The 19617-nt window shown below is 34.5% G+C and overlaps 1 protein-coding gene across 1 annotated transcript in view; it reads left to right on the plus strand.

Annotated features, from left to right (window-relative positions):
- LOC101890652 (tyrosine-protein kinase Dnt) overlaps window positions 1–9828 on the plus strand; it is a 33754-nt gene extending 23926 nt beyond the window's left edge. Inside the window, exons 2-4 of the mRNA XM_005181747.4 lie at window positions 6941–8060; window positions 8179–8475; window positions 8717–9828. Coding sequence (XP_005181804.2) covers window positions 6941–8060; window positions 8179–8475; window positions 8717–8828 — 1529 coding nt within the window. The 3' untranslated portion in view covers window positions 8829–9828. The remainder of the gene's footprint in view (window positions 1–6940; window positions 8061–8178; window positions 8476–8716) is intronic.
- The last annotated feature ends 9789 nt before the right edge of the window (window positions 9829–19617 follow it).

Genomic DNA, 19617 nt, shown 5'->3' on the forward strand with positions numbered 1-19617 from the left:
CTAGTAGTACAATCGCTAAGTCACAATTGATCATAATCCTTATCTTCTTGCCTTTAGCAAATATAAAATAAACAATAATTTCCCCATTTTCAAAGAAATACTTTATTTATGTACTGTGTGCGAAGGCAAGTTGTTCCACAGTTTTACAACAACGAACAGGGCTTTAAAGTTTTTCCACTGCCAATGCATGAAAATTGGGCCAAGAGTATTAAATAAATTTTCCAAATAGAAGAATGTTTTCGGTGCCAAAAATATAAATATGAAAATTAACAAAATAAATTTGCATATCCAAAGTCGAGCAGGAGCAGCAGCATACACACACACATACACACTCATCCATTAGACAACTTCTCACTTACAAATCTTCTTAAAATAAGTATTGAGGAAGAAGAAGAAGAAGCAAGAAAAAAAAGTGATTATAGCTCACTTCCAGCCAAGTGGAATAAAAGAAATCCCTTAGAAAAAACATATGATAGGGATATATTAAATAAATAGATTAAATTCTACAAGCGTAGAGCGTTGATTCTGTTGGCATTGTTTTTTGATATGTAAATTCCAAAGAAAATGAAATGGAAATGGTTTTGCTATTGTTGTGTTTCTCGTCGTCGTTGTTGTTGTCTCACAACAACTGAAGGAATTTAATCCTATCAAAAAATTTCGTAGTAGATGAACACGAGACGGTCGGACAGGCAGAACTCAGATGTTTTCATGTTCATGCTGTTGATGATGATAAAGTTGTTGCTCAAATCAATATGCTGCTGTTTCTAATGCCGCTTACGGCTCTTAATATCCCATTCATGGCCGATGTTCCAACAAAGCGTAAAGAGGATTTTGAATAGTTCAAAACTATAAACAACACAGCAACCATGCCTCCCATTGTGTTTAAGTGTTGGAAAAGATTGACTTCTTTTTTTTGAGAAAAATGCTCTTCTTGTTCTTATGTCGTCTTAATGTCGCTTATTTTCTCCAGTTATGCCATAAGAAATTGGAATATTTACATTTATTCTGGGGACTAGAGTAATGTGTCCACCACTGACCGTCCGTAAGTCCGTTTGGTGTAGCTGTTTGTCTGTATGTCTTCATGAACGTCTTTTCATAGTTCAATAATCTTTTGTTTGAGAACCTAATGTTTGGGAAATTACTCCTATTTCCATCCTCCCTTCCCATGCCATGCCACTCCATTCTCATTTTGTATTCATCATATTTCCGGCAATAATACCAACAAAAGCCAAGTTAAGACATTTATTCGCTTCTTTTGGGTCCATGATGATATTTTGTTTTGAATGACCGCTGGTGTTAGCCATTTTATTGTTTTTCTGTTTCTGTTCTTTTTTTGTTGATCATCCATTGTTTGAATTCCATTATTTGTTGTAGGCTGTCACTTTGTGGGTCATAACATTTCTCTGCTGGCCGTTTTCATCTCAAATTTGTGTAGTTGTGAGTTAAAATTTCGTTGGTCTCCGTTTGAGATTTTTTCTATGCCGTTTATATTGTCCTTAATATTTATCACGTATTTATGCTGGTCTAGAAGGAATTTTAAATTTGATTTTCCGCTGAATGAACATCAGCGGGCTGTGTCTTTGGTATGGCAGTTGGGTTGCTTAGAGCCTCTGTAGAAGTGTTGGCCAAAATAAAAGAATTGTGGTAATCAAAAAGAGTGTAGAAAGAATGAAAATAAATGATTTCTGATGTATGTGCGGTATGGTAAAGAATATAATTTTATCAATGCCATTTAAAATCATTTCGTTGACAGTTTCCATCAATGCTGCATAATCCGACAGTAGATGACCAAATATTATAACTCCCTTATATTAGAGAATTTGTACAAATTACTTGATCGTACATAAAGAGAGGAAAAAATCTATACAAATTTTCAAGTTCGACCACCATTAAACCGATTTCATTTCGTCCGTCACTTGGAAATTCAAGCCAAAAATATATTCATCCTAATAACTTTGCAAATGCTGTAATAAGTTTTTTTTTTCTTTAAACAATTTGTTTCGTTCTTTCTAGCTTCTGCCTTGTGTCTTCCGTTAAGGAATCAAAAAGTATTATTTTTAATTTAAAATGAGAAAAGAAAAACTAATAAAAAACTGAGAAATACAATAGTATGCTGCCATAAAGAAAACCCCAAAGAATCTAGGGGAATGTTACTCCAGCATTGTGACTGCAAGATTGGTACCAACCATCGACAACGATAGGCAACGTTGGCGACATCAACATTGAAATAAGGAATATAAAATAAAAGGATATTTGACACTTTTTATAAGGGTCCATTGTAGCTGTTGTTGTATACAACAAAACGTTTTATGTTTTAAAGGCGATAAAGCTGAGATGGCTAGGGCTATGACAGCAACAATGGGGGAATACAGAAATACGAAGATGATGCCGCTGATGGTTATGATGACGTTGATGCCTACAATGGCGAAAGGGAACGTTAGCTTTGATTTTTTAAGCTATTTAAATATCCTAATGCATTCATTGCTTCCCCCTTCGTCATATTTTCTGCTTGGAATAATGGTCTTCTTGGTTGCCTATTTATCCACATCCGTATTTTGTTTTATATAAGACTTTTGAACTGTTTCCTCCTCCTTCTTCTGCCTCCTTGGAGTATTGTTGTATGCGTATCTTTGTTTTGCTTTGTCTATTCGTATATGGAAACGCACATTTTATTCACATTGACTTTAAAAGTTTATCATTTGCAGCTCCATTTTTTCGGTAGCGGGAAAAAAAGAATTTATTTATTTTTTTTTTTTTTTGTATATCATTTGCTTTCTTGAGTGCTTCCGCATTTATTGTTATTTTCTCCTTCCCTTTTTTATTGTTTACTAAACTATTTAGTATATTACAAATATAACAGTATATAGTATAGTATATTACAAATATTTGCTTCTGTTAATAGTGGAGAAAAAAATGTCATAAGCCAAAAAAAAAAAAAAAAAAAATTATAAAATAAGTGGAAAATTCTGTAGCGTCTTAAGGGCTATAATCTCACTATACGATCTTTAGATTTTCAACTATTGTCTTTCCAACTTTTCTTCCAAAATCTCTTAATATAGGTTAACAAGTATATTTGGCACCAGTAACTTAATAAAAACAAGCCTACTTAAACCTGATGTTAACATGGACAGTTTTAAATTATTATATGAAACAATAATGACAACAATAATAATTAGTGACCTTTTTATTAGTAGTACTCACTTGGCCGTCCAATCTAATTTCATGGAAGTGGTTCTATGTGATGCGATGATTTCACTGGTTAATTTCTTTAGTTTTGGTGAAGCCATGGAAATGTCCCAACTTTTTTGAACATTTGAACCAATTTCTTTAAAACTAAACAGTCTTTCAAGAAGAGTAGATTTTTTAGGAGTAGATTTTTCATAAACATATTCAAGTTAGCAAAATACAAAGTATTCGATGTGATGCAGTTATCATGCCAAAAGTTGGCATGTTTAGGATCCAAAAATTATTTGTTTTGTTTTTTTTTCTTTTTTTGCTTGCCATTCTCTTGTAAAAAGAAGATGTGCCAAAAAAGATGCCAACCCATCATTTGTACCAATGATAAAACATTATCTTTGGCTTCGTATTTTTTGCTGGGTAATTATTCATTGCCTTTTTGCTTATTTGTCTGTCACAAATTCAAACATGCTCAGAGTATGCAATTCATTCCTATTACATCATTTATCATACTTTTTCCTATTACATAGTAAGGGAAAATTTAGATAATTTTTTGGAATAACTCATTTTAGTTAGCGTAATGGTAATGCAGACATTACGTTATTGGCATTTACGTTTTCTTACTGGTAACGCATTACTTTGTAATGAGCATACCAATTTTTTGTTCGAATCTTTTGTAATTCTCTAACGAAAAGTAGGGTTCATTCCTTTCTCCCGATACGAACAATATATTTCTTAAGTTTTATCTATTGTTTTATTGCCTTGGTTGTCATTGTTCTGTCATTTTAAAATTTTGTGATATGTCTGTTTTCAATTCAAGAATAAACGTGATTTACCTAAATTTCGAATAGTAAAATGTTTCGTACGTCCGTATTACACAAATACGTCATGTCTATATTTAAATCTACCAAATAAAGACGTCGTAAAAATTGATATTTTTAAGAATTTACCCAAATATATTTTTAAATTACAAACTATCGCATTTTTTGTATTATTTATTTATATTTTCGACACATAAAAAAAGAAATTGTTCAATTGTCAACATTGATATTATTCAACTTTGAAATATCGTACGCCCGACGTATTTGGGGTAACTCTCATATAAATACAGGTGTTATAATTGCGTGGTGAAAACGTCGATTGAGTACGTCGAATTTTAGATAACACAGTAACATACCAATTGTTGTATTACAATCAATTTTTAACAATATTTTTATTTTAACAAAAACATAACCTTCAAGAATCATTAACGTCTTCTTCTGCCTTCAAACATTTGGGTAATTATATTTTTAATTAAATTATTAAGGAAAACGAACAACTTCCCATGATTCTTCGAGGAGGAGGAGGAGGAAATCTATTATACCCATTCTCAGTGTGCTATTAAAATGTATCCTATTACTTTCGTTTCCATTAGAGTTCTCCACGGTCTATTGTCATTTAGGGAAAATCCTCTTAAATGTGTATTTCTTTTTATGCTTCGCAGTTCATTTTTTCCCATTTCACTCCTGAAGTCAGATGTGTCAGCAGATGATATGGCTGGGTATGTCGGATGTATGACAGTTATACAGTCATCCAATGGAGGTGTGTCAAATTTTATATGGCATCCTATTTTGTTGTTTTGTGTGCCTGCGTCCTGGAGGTGCAAATTGTCCTGTGTCTGTGCATCATTGTCATCATATTTTTAATCTTTTCGTTATCATGTGTGGGTTTGGTGGGACACTGCACAAGACAAGAGAAGAAAACGTGAACAGAGCGCTATTGTCGTAGCGTTGGTCTCCCTTTTCCACATTTCCTAGTCTAACTTTTGTAATGAAAACATTTCATTTCATTACCGCCATTCGTTTGTCATTTCTTGTTGCCGTCGTGTGTTTGTGCATTTGAACTGTCTGTCATAGGTACTTTGTAAGTACTTGTGACAATTTAGGATTAAAATGATTTAAATTGTCTTACTGAGGTGTGAATTGAAACGAAACGAGAGAGAGAGAGAGATGGGGTAAGTGTTCTATTGTACTCCAACTAATACTGGAGATGAGATGGGATGATTAAAAACTGTCATGGCTTAAAAAAGAAATACGATTCCTTGCTATCGAGGTGTTTGAGGAAATTGCATTAGTTAATGTCATTTTGGGATTACTTGGATGTGACCACTCATTCTTTAAATTAAACATTTTTGTTGAATTAAATTGAATTGTATTCTCCACGGCTAATGTTTTACTCTAAAATACAAAAAACCATTTAAATAGATGTCAAATTCATGTCACAGAGGGAAATATCATTAGTCCTTCGTATGCAGCACGTACCAAGACCAAACACATTCACTTTATCTAGGCCAATAGACCGTCAGGACCGTCAGGCAGTCAAACAGTTTCGAATGGGCACCAGCAGCCAGCCAGCATTGGAAAAATTTTAATTGTGCCATGCCATATAAAATAAATCTCTTCGAATAAAACTGAAACTTGTTCGAATGCCATGCTGACCACAACCAAAAACAAGCCAACATAGAAAACAATTGAAAGTTTATTGTGACACAAGGATGACATCCTTTCGAAATGGCCAATGATGATGGCATTCAGTACATATTGAAATTCGCCAAACAAGAAAAACAAAAAAAAAAAAAAAAAATAGAATCAAATAGTTTTGATCTTGTGGTATGTTACACCAAACTGAATGAATCGAAAAATTGAATGTCTATTCTTCGGAACTTGATTATGTGCAGATTTATTGGCATCGCCACAACAGACAACAAGAATCCAATAAGGATAAAAAAGAGACGAATGAACGAACCAAAGAACAACTGACTGGCTGGCTGACTGACTGACTACACATGCGGCAACATAAACACATTTACACATCTTGTTATGATACTAATGAAGTGTGCGTGACTTGATTTGATGTGAGGTTTTTCTTCAAGTGATTCTTCTGTCACTTTTTTCCTATTCACAATCTATTCTTTGCTGTAGTAATCGAATAACAACAACAACGAAATGAAACGGCAAGTTAACAAGTGGATTGGACATGTTCCTTATTTTCTGGTGGTGGTAGCCACTTACAAAAACAAATAAAGGTGGCCATCTGGTTTGCAATTAGGAATGATAAATAGAATCTAAATTTGGCGAATTCCTTATCATGTGATACATTAGAAGTCTGTAATTTGTTTTTGGAACAGGTCAACCAATAGGGCCGAATGGACTGACTCATAGTGGAATTTTGTCAGCTTCGGACAGGAAACCCGACCATCATGAGAAGAATCCTAGAAAATACATTCCTACAAGACAAGTCAAGTTAAAAAAAAATATTTGTAAAGGAACCGCAACAAGTTGAGTTTGGAATGATTCTTGTTTCAATTTTTCTTTTAACCTTCTGATAGTTGTCGTTATTCGCAACTTAATGACAAATTCGCAATATGAGCTTATTAGAAATTTCCACAGACACAGTTTTGTTGCAATTGAAAAACAGAGTAAAATTTCTAGGATTTTGTTTTCGTTCCGACATTTCTACAGAAACTTTGCAATTATTCTGACCACCCCCTTTTATAAAGACATGATATTGTTGTTAGGTTTATAACACAGATAAACACAGCAGACAGCAAGTATATTTTAGTTAGGAGTCAATGTATGTGTTCAGAATTTATTAACTATTTTGGAGATGCCATCCGTTTTGGGATGACAAAAGTTGTTGTATCAAAATTATTGAAACAATACTGTGTTCGTTTTCTCTATGACACTAAACATTTCATTCATTTTCTTTTCTCGGTTTGTTACAGGTGTTTCGGCCGAAGTTTATTATGTACGTGATGGTCACATAAATAACTATGCCCTGAATTTCATTGTGCCTGTGCCGGCCAATGTGCGAGACATCAGTTTTACATGGCAAAGTTTGGCTGGTCGTACTCTACCGTACAGTATAAATGTGGTCACTTCTGATCCAGCAGTATTGCCCAGGCCCACTCTCAATATATCACAGATTGGCGAAATTCCAACCGAAGTAAAGACATTTTCGATCAGCTTGAAATGTTCGGGCATACGCGCTGCGGAAGTGGAGGTCAGCATCTCTATAGAGGTCATACTTAATCGGGCATTGAACAATGTTACGCATTTGGTATTTCGCAGAAAGAAAATCTGTCTGACCGCTGAAGAGGACGAAATAGATGTTGAAGATCCGTTACTATTGGAAACTGTTGTACAACCACCTACTGGCCTAATTACATTAGTTGTGGGTAGTGTTCTGGCGTTGGCATTGGTCTTGATACTTTTGCTTGCGGCCTATTGTGTTCGTGGATCGGCCAAACGTCAGAATCATCATGGTCAGCCCATGAGAACATCTAGTTTCCAAAGACTTAATACAAACCCCCCTTGCCAATCTGCTTCTTACATTACCCCATCTATTATCGCTCCAATACACAGTACGTTGCCTCGCAAAATGGAACCGCAACAACCAGAAGAGTTGCATCGTCGCATATCGGAGCTGACCGTGGAACGTTGTCGCGTCCGTTTGTCCAGTCTCCTACAGGAGGGTACATTCGGCCGGGTATATCGGGGATCCTACAACGATAATCAGGATGTTTTGGTAAAAACAGTTGCCCAACACGCTAGTCAAATGCAAGTTTCTCTGCTATTGCAAGAGGGTATGTCTCTGTATGGCGCTTCCCATCCGGGTATTTTGTCCGTTTTGGGAGTTTCAATTGAGGATCACACAACTCCATTTGTTTTATATCCGGCCATGAATAATACTCGAAATTTGAAAATGTTTTTGCTGGATCCGTCGTGTGCCCGCACCATCACAACTATTCAAATTGTTATGATGGCATCGAATTTATCGACAGCTCTTAGCCATTTGCACAGTCACGGAGTTGTACACAAGGATATTGCGACGAGAAACTGTGTGTAAGTATCAATGCTTAAACGCATTTCAATGTAGACTTTAAAGATTCAAAATTTACACTTATTATTTAATTCGTTCGTAATTGACCTCTCTTAAATTCCTATTCGTTTTTCTTTACAGAATTGATGATCAATTGCGTGTAAAATTATCAGACAGTTCTTTGTCACGTGATCTATTTCCCGGCGATTACAATTGTCTTGGTGACAGTGAGAATCGTCCCGTAAAGTGGATGTCATTGGAGGCATTGCAGCATAAACAATTCTCAGAAGCAAGTGATTCTTGGGCGTTCGGCGTCCTCATGTGGGAATTGTGTACATCGGCCAAGCAACCCTATGCTGAAGTTGATCCATTCGAAATGGAACATTATCTTAGGGATGGTTATAGACTGGCTCAGCCATTTAATTGTCCAGATGAGTTGTAAGTAGCTGTTCTTTAACAAATTCTTTAAAGCTTTAAAAAATTGTTTTAAACAAATAAATTGAAAACAGTAAAATGGCAAAGTTGCTTTAACTTTTATTTTACCAATTTATTTTCCAAAAGAAAACAATTGAAGCGCAATTTTTAGAAATGTCATTGATTTTTAAACTCAAATCCGTTCGTAATGTGTTTCAATCATTAACTAATATTTTTTATTTTGTGCCTTTTCTTATCATTACAGATTTACAATAATGGCATATTGTTGGGCACTGCTGCCTGCTGAGCGACCATCATTCATTCAGTTACACGCCTGTCTATCGGAATTCTATGCTCAAATAACACGTTACGTGTAGTGTTTCGTCTTTGTCGGATGTTTGGACAGACATCCCAATAGGATTTACGATACTTTCCAGAATTTTAACATCTTCTCATACTACGTTATGTAATTAAAAAAAAAAAACACTCACACATCTATAAAAAAAACATCATTAAACATACTTAGGTGTTTTCTACAATAGATTATCTATTGTTGTTGTTTATGGAAAGGTTAATTATTCATGTTTCATTGCCAAAAGTGTAGCATAAGTTGTGTAGTAAGCTCCTTATTTTATGATTTAAGTCGAATTCAATTTGTTTATTTAATCGAATCGATTAATTGATTGATTGACTTGTATTTGTACTTGTAAATACATATATATCCACTCGTGTGCATACTCATACATACACTCGCATTCAGGTTTAAAAAACGTTCATTAAGTCATTACAACAAGCAAAGTGAATCAAAATCATGTAATGCCAATTACATTAATTTCCTGTAAAAATTGCATTATTCGTAGCATAATTGTATTATTTTTTTACATTTTTCGACTTTCTTTTTTCATTTGTAAACTTGTTCATTTTTTTGTTAAAGATAGAGTTAAATTCGCTTTATTTTAAACATTATTTCGTAGCTATAGGTTGTTTATTATGGTGCGGGGGCGGAGTAATTGTGACTGAATATCTTTTTTACGATACAATTTATATTTCGAATAATAGTGATAATTATTAAATAGAGTGCATATTTTTGTATGCCAATGTGAAGCCAACGAACGACACTGCCGCACTTGCTCGCCCCCATCTCCAGCTAAAACTCGTCCCACAGACGTGTGAGGTTTTATTAATAAATTATAGGAAGGATTTTTTATAGTTATAAGGACTTTTTTTTATATGAACATATAGATATATACACATATGAAAAATGATTGTATTGTATATTGTACATGTATTATAAAGCTGCCGATGAAGAGTACGAATTAAATATTCACATAATTTTGTGTGAAGTAAATAAATGATAATTATAAATTGAAAAAAGAATGCATTGCATATTTTATGTGGTTTTTATTTATTTCTCATTTTACGAGGGATATCAGTCATGGCGTCAATATTGATGTGCTATCGATTCGCCGCACCAAACCTAAAGATACCTACCGTTGCTCGGCCACTGTTGTTTACCACTCGTCCATTAGGATAATTTTCCTCTTTGGCCATTATTGAAGTCATAATTAATGTTGTTGCATTGATAAGTGGGTTTTTAAATAAAACATCGTTGCTGAAAAGCAAACAAAAAATGAAATCGATTTGCAATTAACTTGTTGAGGTTGCGAACATTATGAATAGTTTGCATTTTTCGGATTTATTTTAAATCTCAATTGGAAATTTAAAATAAAATTAATTTAATCGAATTCTTTAGGTACTGTACGGTTTACATGTGGAAAGAGCGATTTACCATTTTAAGATTGTTTGTCGCAGCATATAAAATAATGTAGCGAACAATTGGAAGTTTTTATTGAATAAATGTTGGAAATTAACCACCACAAATGTGAGTTTATGAACCTCAGTTGTACATTCAGTCTCAGTTAACACTGTGTATCAGTAAGAGGTCTTCGGAAATCTTATTTATTTAAATACATTTTACTTATTCATGGTTAACATTTTTTCTCACCCTCAGCAATAAATTTCACTTTGGACCGTATTTTTCCATCATCAAAGAATTTTAAAGCATTTTTTGTGATTCCGTTCAGTTTTTCTTTCGATTCATTCACGAGTAAGTATGACTTTGCAAAAAGTTTGCGACAATTTTATAAACTCACCTTTTTGAAAGTTAATTAAGAGTGGTCACGACCCTACGTCAAATATACCTTACGGCGGCATTTCGGAATTGACTAAATTTATAGACCGATATTATAGTGCTAATTAACGCAGGAAAACGTAATATTTCTACTTTCAGATATCACATTTTCAATGTTTCAGTAGAACATTCTGCAGTAACGAATAAATTGAATGGAAAACATTGAGTATTATCTAATTCAAAATATGGATTACAGATTAACGTGTTTGAAATTGGCGTTATCCCTTTTATAGAATTAATGCAACACTATCTCTAAGACTCTTGCTGTACATGCTAGTGTGCATATTTGCAGTTCTTCAAAACCTCGCAGTCTTTGCTGGCTATATGAACTCGTGGATCTATGTTAAAATATTATATATACCGTCAATTTGTATTTAAATTCTTGTAATTATACACTAGGGGCATTATATCTCTGTGTATTTGTTTGTTAGGTCCTTTCGATGTCGTCCATAGAATCACATTATGAGTCGGTATATTCATGTCCGCCCGTCTGTCCATGTATTGGTGTGGACAAATCACAGGTTGAATTTATTGTCCGACAGAGGCGATTGGAATTCCTGCTCACCGACCCAATTTTAGATATAGTTCCAATAGAAATATTCGTCCGATTTTATGTTCAATATACACCAAATGTGTTATATCAGCCAAATTGGTGCACTTCGGCATATTTGACCAAATTTAATCTTGAAGCAAGTTTGTAAAATTTTGGTGAACATCGGTTCAGATATAGCTATATGATCCACCCCATTCTAATTTAAGTCTTCCCAAAGTCATAACATGGACTCTTTGCTATGATATTTAGTTGAAATCGATTGATATTAAGGTATATATTTCATCCTATTTTAAATTTAAACCGCCTTAAACAATTAATTTCGCAATGTTAATGTTTATTATTTGGTATTAGCTCTACTAAACATGCACTGCACAGTATAGGGTATTATAAAGTCGGTATCGAGCAACTTTTGCTCTTTTTTTACTGGTTTTCGATTTGTAAATGTTTTTCGATTTGTTGACATTACTAATTACTTTTTAGGGGATATAAATTCCTAAATAATCCAATTTCTAAATATTATACCTGACCCAGTCCGCATGGTTAGCACGCTGTTTATACCCTACACCACAAGGTGGTCAGGGTATATTATGTCTTTGTGCATTTGTTTGTAACAGGCAAAAGGAAACGAGATAGGCCCATAGTTCCTTTTGATGATCTGCATAGAATCACTTTCTGAGTTGATTTATGCATGTCAGTCCGTCTGTCCGTCCGTCTGTCCATGTATTCTTGTGAACAAAATGCAGGTCGCATTTATTATCCGATTGAGATGAAATCTTGCAAACAACATTTGTTTGGCCCAAGGACGAATTTAGTAAAAATTTAGATATAGCTCCCATATATATATTCGTCCGATTTGCCTTTTATTGTGCACCAAACGTGTAATATCAGCCCGAATAGTATGGAATTTTGCACATACAACCAAATTAGGCCTGAAAATAAGTATGCCAAATTTTATCGAAATCGGTTCAGATATAGCTATAGCTTCCATATATATTGTTCATCCGATTTGTTATTTTTGTCCTCCGCAGCCGTAATATGCACTCTGTAACAACAATATTTGGGGAAATATATCAAATGCAGCTCAGAAATACCTTTGCTAAATTTTATCGAGATCGGTTCAGATTTGGATATAGCTCCCATATATAACTTCGTCCGATTTACCATTTATTGTGCACCAAACGTTTAATATTTGCACAAATGGGATGGAATTTGGCACATACGACCGAATTGTGTCTAGAAGGTAGTATGCCAAATTTGGTGAAGATCGGTTCAGATATAGCTATAGCTCCCATATATACTCTTCATTCGATTTGTTATATTTGTTACCCACAGCCGTAATATGCACTCTGTAACAACGATATTCAGGGAAATATATCAAATACAGCTCAGAAATATCTTTGCCAAATTTTATCGAGATCGGTTCAGATTTGGATATAGTTCCCATATATATTTTTATCCGATTTCAAATTAATTTCGCACCAAATGGGCAATACAAGTCCGAATTTAAAAGATACAAATGCTTCGGCATATTTAGTCCTTTGAATTTTAAATTATAATTATAATCATAGCGTCTATATTTGAATTCTTCCATAAAAACGTTTAATTATTAAGTGGAGCTCAACTAAATTAGCAAAGTGGTGTAGGGTATCATAAAATCGGCCCCACCCGACTTTAGGACTTTCTTTACTGGTTTAGTTTTTAAAGATATTTCCGCCAAGGATGGACCTTCAAATAAAAACTGTGAAAGTTTCCAAATAATAATCAGGTCTACCATTCATACCACATGTTTGTATCACTTATTGACTGTTTAATTTTTGGTCGTAGATCTCAATATCAAATAACAATTGTACTCGATTTTTAAAATAGGACGTGATCGTTTAGTGAAGCCACCAAACCATGTTAAAATTGAGTAAACTATTGTTGAAATAATCCCATCCATGTTTAAAGACCATATCACCAATAATTTCTCCACTATAAATGTTTTCCACACTCAAAATGAAATGTACAATTGATTGTGATAACTCACCAGTATCGTATACAAACTCTTTAAGCGATACGTTCATTAGTTTGGAAGAATTTAACCCATGGGTCAATTATAAGGCTCCCCTTAAAGCTAGCTTTATCGCAAAACACAGTATTGTGATTGAAATCACAGAACAAAACACTAACAAATAGATGAATATAAATATTTCCCGACAAAAAAAAAAAACAATTAGGCTTCATTTTTGGAAGACCACCATCTTACGAAAAATGGTTCGACAATCCGATTAAAATTGCGATGGAACGAACACACAAGGCTAGATCGACACATGAATTTTTCACGATCACCACCGTGGTAAAATAGGAGCACCCTACAATTAAATATGAACATTTAAAACCATAACCAAAGCAGTCATATTAATTCCACAGCCTATAAAGTATGTAATTTAATTATGACATTATGGCAACAACATAAGTACGTATGTGAATTTAATTTAATGACGGAAAACGCCATTTAAGCACATATTAAATTACAACCGGGAAACCGATAAAATTCATTCGCTATAACAATAAAGTTATACAGTGTTGGAAAATATGTAGAAAAACCTCTAAAAGTATTTAAAACTGTGTACAGAATTAAGGAGTCCTTTAGCAAAGAACTATAGACCAAACTTATAGCACGTATATACTTTTGAGGACTAGCCCTCTGGATAGATGTAGTGGGTTAACCTTGCGTGAGAGTGCAAAAACTAGCCAAAAATAATGTGGTAAAATGCAAGAATGGAGACAATTTAAAAACAAATGTTTTTCGCAACGGAGACCGTCTGCATGGAATACAAGTGCATCTCTCAAAGTATTACCATGAGCAAATACAATCTTAATGTTGTTACTGTTCGAATGAAAAAGTTGAACAACGCTTTGTGGAAACATTAAATCTGTTGAATAAATGCGGATAAAGCAATAAATACTGACTATGCGGACATTTTCCCAATGTCCATTAATGACAAATTATTAGGGACAACAACTGCAGTATTCAAGGTTGGCTTTAAACTATACTTCCAACACATTCTTCGTAAGAAAGATTCTTAAACTTAACAAATACTGATAACTTAAACTCTGTTGGGCTTTTGCACACAACTGACCACAGCGCATACGCGGAATTTTTCAAAACCATAGAATTGAACCCCAGTATTAAGAACGTTCAATATGAAACAGGTATTGTCCATTGGTGTCCATCTTAGTTTGTACACTTTTGTATTTACTGTCAAGTTGTAGGAAAATTCATGCAATTTTAGTTTGTAAATGTTTTAATTCAATTTATGAATCTATGCCATTAATGGGCATACATTCTTGAGAACTCAACAATCTTCAGTTTTATACTGTGCTAATAAATATTCATCACTTATTTATCTTTTGAAGCTTGCGCAAACCATTCTTACGTAGTTTGCTGTCCGGTGAACGAACACCGAGTGGTAAAGTATTGACATATACGCATCACTGCATTGTCCATTTGTTATTTTTTTTATCACTCTCCCTTTTCCCCCTTTAAAACAATTATCTTATAAACACCAAACTCAACACAAGTGTGTTGAGTAAAAGAATCCAAAATAAACGGTGTGGTATGTTTCTAACAATAATTCAAGCCAGGGCCGGGCAGAGATTACATTGTTTTCAAATGGCCGTGATTGAGAGTGTGGTGAAATTAATGTTCATGTAATGGGACTGGTGCCTACTCTTGTCTGGCCCTAATTGAAACCTTAAATTTTATGATTCGCATAATCAATTTCCAACATGTTATTCGTATATATACAACGACATTGCCAGCGATATTCGGTGGCTCACCTCTCTTCACAGACAGAGTTGTCCGCAGCCTCTAATTGCGGAAAACGGTGTTATATGAGGTTTATCTGATGAATAAACAGGTGTAATAAGATGTTGAAAAAGCTGATTTAAAACGTACCATCGACGTGTTCATGCTTTGGTCGGAGGTATATGACTTCTAAAGCTGTTGGAGAGAGTGAGTGGGTGGTCACCTTTTTAACACGTTTTTAAAATCTTAGTTACTGTCCAATTGGTCTGATGCATAGATTATTTTCTTGGTCGACTTCGACAATTCATTTCATTTTCAATTTCACAAATAACACAATTCACATTTAAACAAATATTTTGTTAAATCACGACATCCTCAGTTATTGATGACAATTTATTTTGTTTGTATAAAATTGAAAAATAACTAATCAAGAATTAAGGTGGGAATACATAAAGCGCTTATTTGACTGGCTTAAGTCTTCGGCTGGCTTCTTCGGAAATGGACAAAGGAGCTTAGGACCAGAACTAAGTCAAACTAAAACTTCTTTGTTCCTCTACGAAGAAGCCAGTCGATGACTTAAGCCATCCAAATCAGCGCTTTACATATTCCTACCTTTAGGGGATCAGAATAGACTGAGTCTTGCTATATCTACCGTGATTACGGAACGAAAGAACGGCTGTTCTTATTAAAGAACGTTTTGTCGGAAAACTTTTTATTTTTGGTCGACCTTTACATAATTAGGCGTTTGGAGACGTACTATTTTTGACATTCAGTTTGCAACAGCTCCATATTTTCATGGAAAACCCCAATTAATCAACATTTGCTGTAAATTCGCAATTTAAGTTCTTAGTATATGGGGAACATCCTTGCAAAGAACTGTCCATATAGGTACAATTTTCGGTACCATCCCTATATATCAGCACTTTCCTGCGGATCTTTTTTAAGTTTGGTACTTGGAGTTCGTAGTAGGTGTTTATTATCAAATAAATAATAGGTGTTTATTATCAAATAAGTGTTTACATTATATTCTATATTTCTGCAAAGATTTTGATTTGATTATTATAGGCACATTTTTTTAACGAATTTGGTATTGCGTAGATAGTGTTCAGATCTACTATTCGAGCGGTATAATCAAAGAGGAACATATGAAAACGTTCCTGTACTAAGAAGACGTACCTATGTATAGGGTGAGATGAAAAAACTGCAACCAACTTCAGACTGCTGTCATTTCTAAGCCACTTGTCCGACAACTGTTAAAATTATTCTAGTGACAGTTCATTATATTGTTTACAAGCGTACAAAAGTATTTTAATGATAATTTTCCAGAAAAAAAATTTTCGTTATGGAATTCAAGGGTGAGAGTGTGATTTCTTTATATTTGGCTCGAAAACCACAAGTGGCTATCGTTAAAGCACTCCAGTATTTAAATGTGAATAAATCTTTTGTGTCTCGTACCATCGCTCGTTACCGTGATACTGGTAGCGTAGCCCGACGTCAAGGAGGTGGACGAAAGAAAACAGCAATAACAGCAGAAATGGTTCGTGGTGGTGGTGGCTGAATATATCGCAATATCCCATTCGGCAAAAATTGAAAAATGAGCTCGGGGTAAAGCCATTGAAATTCCAAAAAGTGCAAGAACTTACACTGCAACAGAAAAAAAAAATTGAGTCAATTGAGCTAAAGAGTTGCTTCGCTTGACCGAAAGTGGTGAACTGCCGAATTTGGTTTTCTCCGATGAGAAAACATTCGTTGTTCAGCAGTTTGTAAACAAACAAAATGATAGTGTTTACTTGTCAAAGAGGTCAGCTAAAAATGTGCACCTTCGGTTGGACACCAGAAGTCAAGCGCCGGCCATGGTGATTGTGTGGGCCGCCATAACAGCCAATGGTCGCTCTCCGCTCGTATTAATCAACCGTGGTATCAGATTAAATGCCGAATATTATCGCCAAAATATTCTGGAGGGTGCCACCAAGAATGGTTACAAAATGAGGTTCCTCGCTTCATTTCCAGCGCACAATGGCCACCAAAATCACTTGATACCAATCCGTTGGACTATTGTGTCTGGAGTATATAGGAAGTGGGGGCTATGTAAGCAATTTTCTTTCATTGGGAATGGTACCTATTACGAATCCTAAATACAAAATTAAATAAAATTCCAGTAAAAAATGTGACACAAATCATTATAATTTCGAATATCGGTAAACTTGGATCAAACTGTCAATGACTAAAACAGCCAAAAAACTTTTAATCTGGCACTACAGTTACATGAGGGCTATATCAAAATGTGGATCATATAGGTACCCATTTTCAATACCAACAATTCTGCTGGCCTAAAATTCATCTCAACAAAATGTTATCATCTATTATATTTCGTTCGGAAGGTGGAGTAATCTCTGCCGACGGACAGGCAGAAGGACATCGACTAAAAATTATTTGCTGATCAAGAATATAGATACTTTGAGAAATCCTAAAAGATATTTCGAGAATGACAAACCTAATGTGCATTCCATGCTATAGTTCAGGGAGAAGTGTACCTACCATAAAGAGAACAAATGCAAATCCATATAATTATTTGTTCCACAGTGCAATGTGGGTTATGAATATAATCTTGCTTGTAATGGATATTTTGACTTTGTTATGATTGTAGTTGCCAATTGGCAACGAGCCATCCATTGTTCCATTGCTAGTCAACCGGCGCCCTTTTGTGTACTTACTCATTTGGACACCTAAAAAGCGAAATAATGTTGCGTTTCCGCTGCCCCTAGCATTATAGAGCTTATTTTAATGTGTTTTGTTTTCATTGTGTAATGACTTATTATCAACAAATTTTGTTAAAAACATGGATAAATTGCCAAGTTAACTTAAGCAACCAGGAACAAAAGACAACTAACTACTAATTAATGTTTTCACTTGCTTGATCCTACTTAAGTGTTCTTAAAAGATAACGTTTTTGAATTGATTCATGTTGAATAAAAATAAGTAAAAAACAGTAAGTTCGGCCGGGCCGAACTTTGAATACCCTCCACAATTTAGTACAAATTTGGCAATTTTCAAAAAAATCAAATCCGTTAAGAATTCTGTTAAAATCTTAAAAATACCGAATGTAGCCGTATATTAGGGTCTATACGACGACGTGGACCTGCATAGGCAACTATCACAAGCTATTACAATATTCAAATGCGAAACTTGAAAAAATCTGTTTATAATGTTGCTAAAATCATCAAAATACTGAGTATAGGGTGGTATCATGGGGGTTATAAAACGTGGACATGCACAGACAATTTTCTGGCATAGGCTGTAGTATCCATTACGAACTTCAAATACAAAATGTGAAATAATTCCGGTAAATAATGTCGCTGAAATCATCAAAATACCGAATATCGGGGGGTACCGTTAGGGGGCTATACGCAGACGTGGACCTACATGGCCCATTTTCTGTCCTAAGCCGTAGTATCTATTACGAACTTCAAAAACCAATTTTGAAAGAATTCCGGTAAATAATGTCGCTAAAATCATCAAAATTCCGCATATCGGGAGGTATCGTTATATGGGGGATATACGAAGACGTGGTCCTACATTTTCAATACCAAAAGTCCTGCAGACATGGTACACATTTGAGTAAAATTTTATCAACCTACTTCATTTCTTTCGGAAGCTAGAGTGATTTCCACAGACGGACAGACGGACGGACATTCCTTAGTCGACATAGAATTTTATGCTGACCAAGAATATATATACTTTGTGGGGTCTAAAATGTATATTTTGAGGTGTTACAAACGGAATGACAAATTTAATATATATAAATATATGCATCAAAAATAAACTTTAAAAAATGCCAACAATTATTGCCAAAATTCACATGTTTAAGACAATGGATGAATATTTGACAAAACTCGAAATTAAAGATGTATAATGGATGAAAATGAATTGATTTATGACAAGTTCACGTGGAACGTGATTCGCTCTCTCTCTCTCTCTCTCTCTCTCTTCGTCCTTTGAGATTTGATTACGAAATATCTATTCAATTCTCACACAAAATATACTGGTCCAACATTATTTTGGTACATTGTTCACTTCAAAACACTACGTTTGTAATTTTCAAATAGAACAAGTAAAAAAGCAGTAAGTTCGGCCGGGCCGAACTTTGAATACCCTCCTCCATTTAGAACGAATTTGAAAGTTTTCGAAAAAGATAACATTCGCCAAAAATTCTGTTAACATTTTAAAAATACCGAATATAGCCGTTATATTAGGGCCTGTACGACGTGCACCTACATAGGCATTGTTTGTCACAATCTATTACCATATTCAAATTCGAAACTTGAAATAAACGGTGAAGAATGTAGGCAAAATCATCAAAATACCGTACACATGGAGGTACCGTTATACAGGAGCTATACGAAGACCTGGACCTGCATAGACAATTTTCTGTCACAGGCTGTAGCTTCCATGACGAACTTCAAATACGACATCTCAAACAATTTTGGTGAGTATTGTACCTAAAATCGCCAACATACCGAATATAAGGAGGTACTGATATATGGGACCAATACGAAGGACTTGCATAGACAATTTTCTGCCTTAGACTGTAGTATCCATTTCGAACTTCAAACACCAAAATTGAAGCAATAC

Source organism: Musca domestica, unplaced genomic scaffold, assembly GCF_030504385.1.
Source record: "Musca domestica strain aabys unplaced genomic scaffold, Musca_domestica.polishedcontigs.V.1.1 5, whole genome shotgun sequence".
Taxonomy (NCBI): domain Eukaryota; kingdom Metazoa; phylum Arthropoda; class Insecta; order Diptera; family Muscidae; genus Musca; species Musca domestica.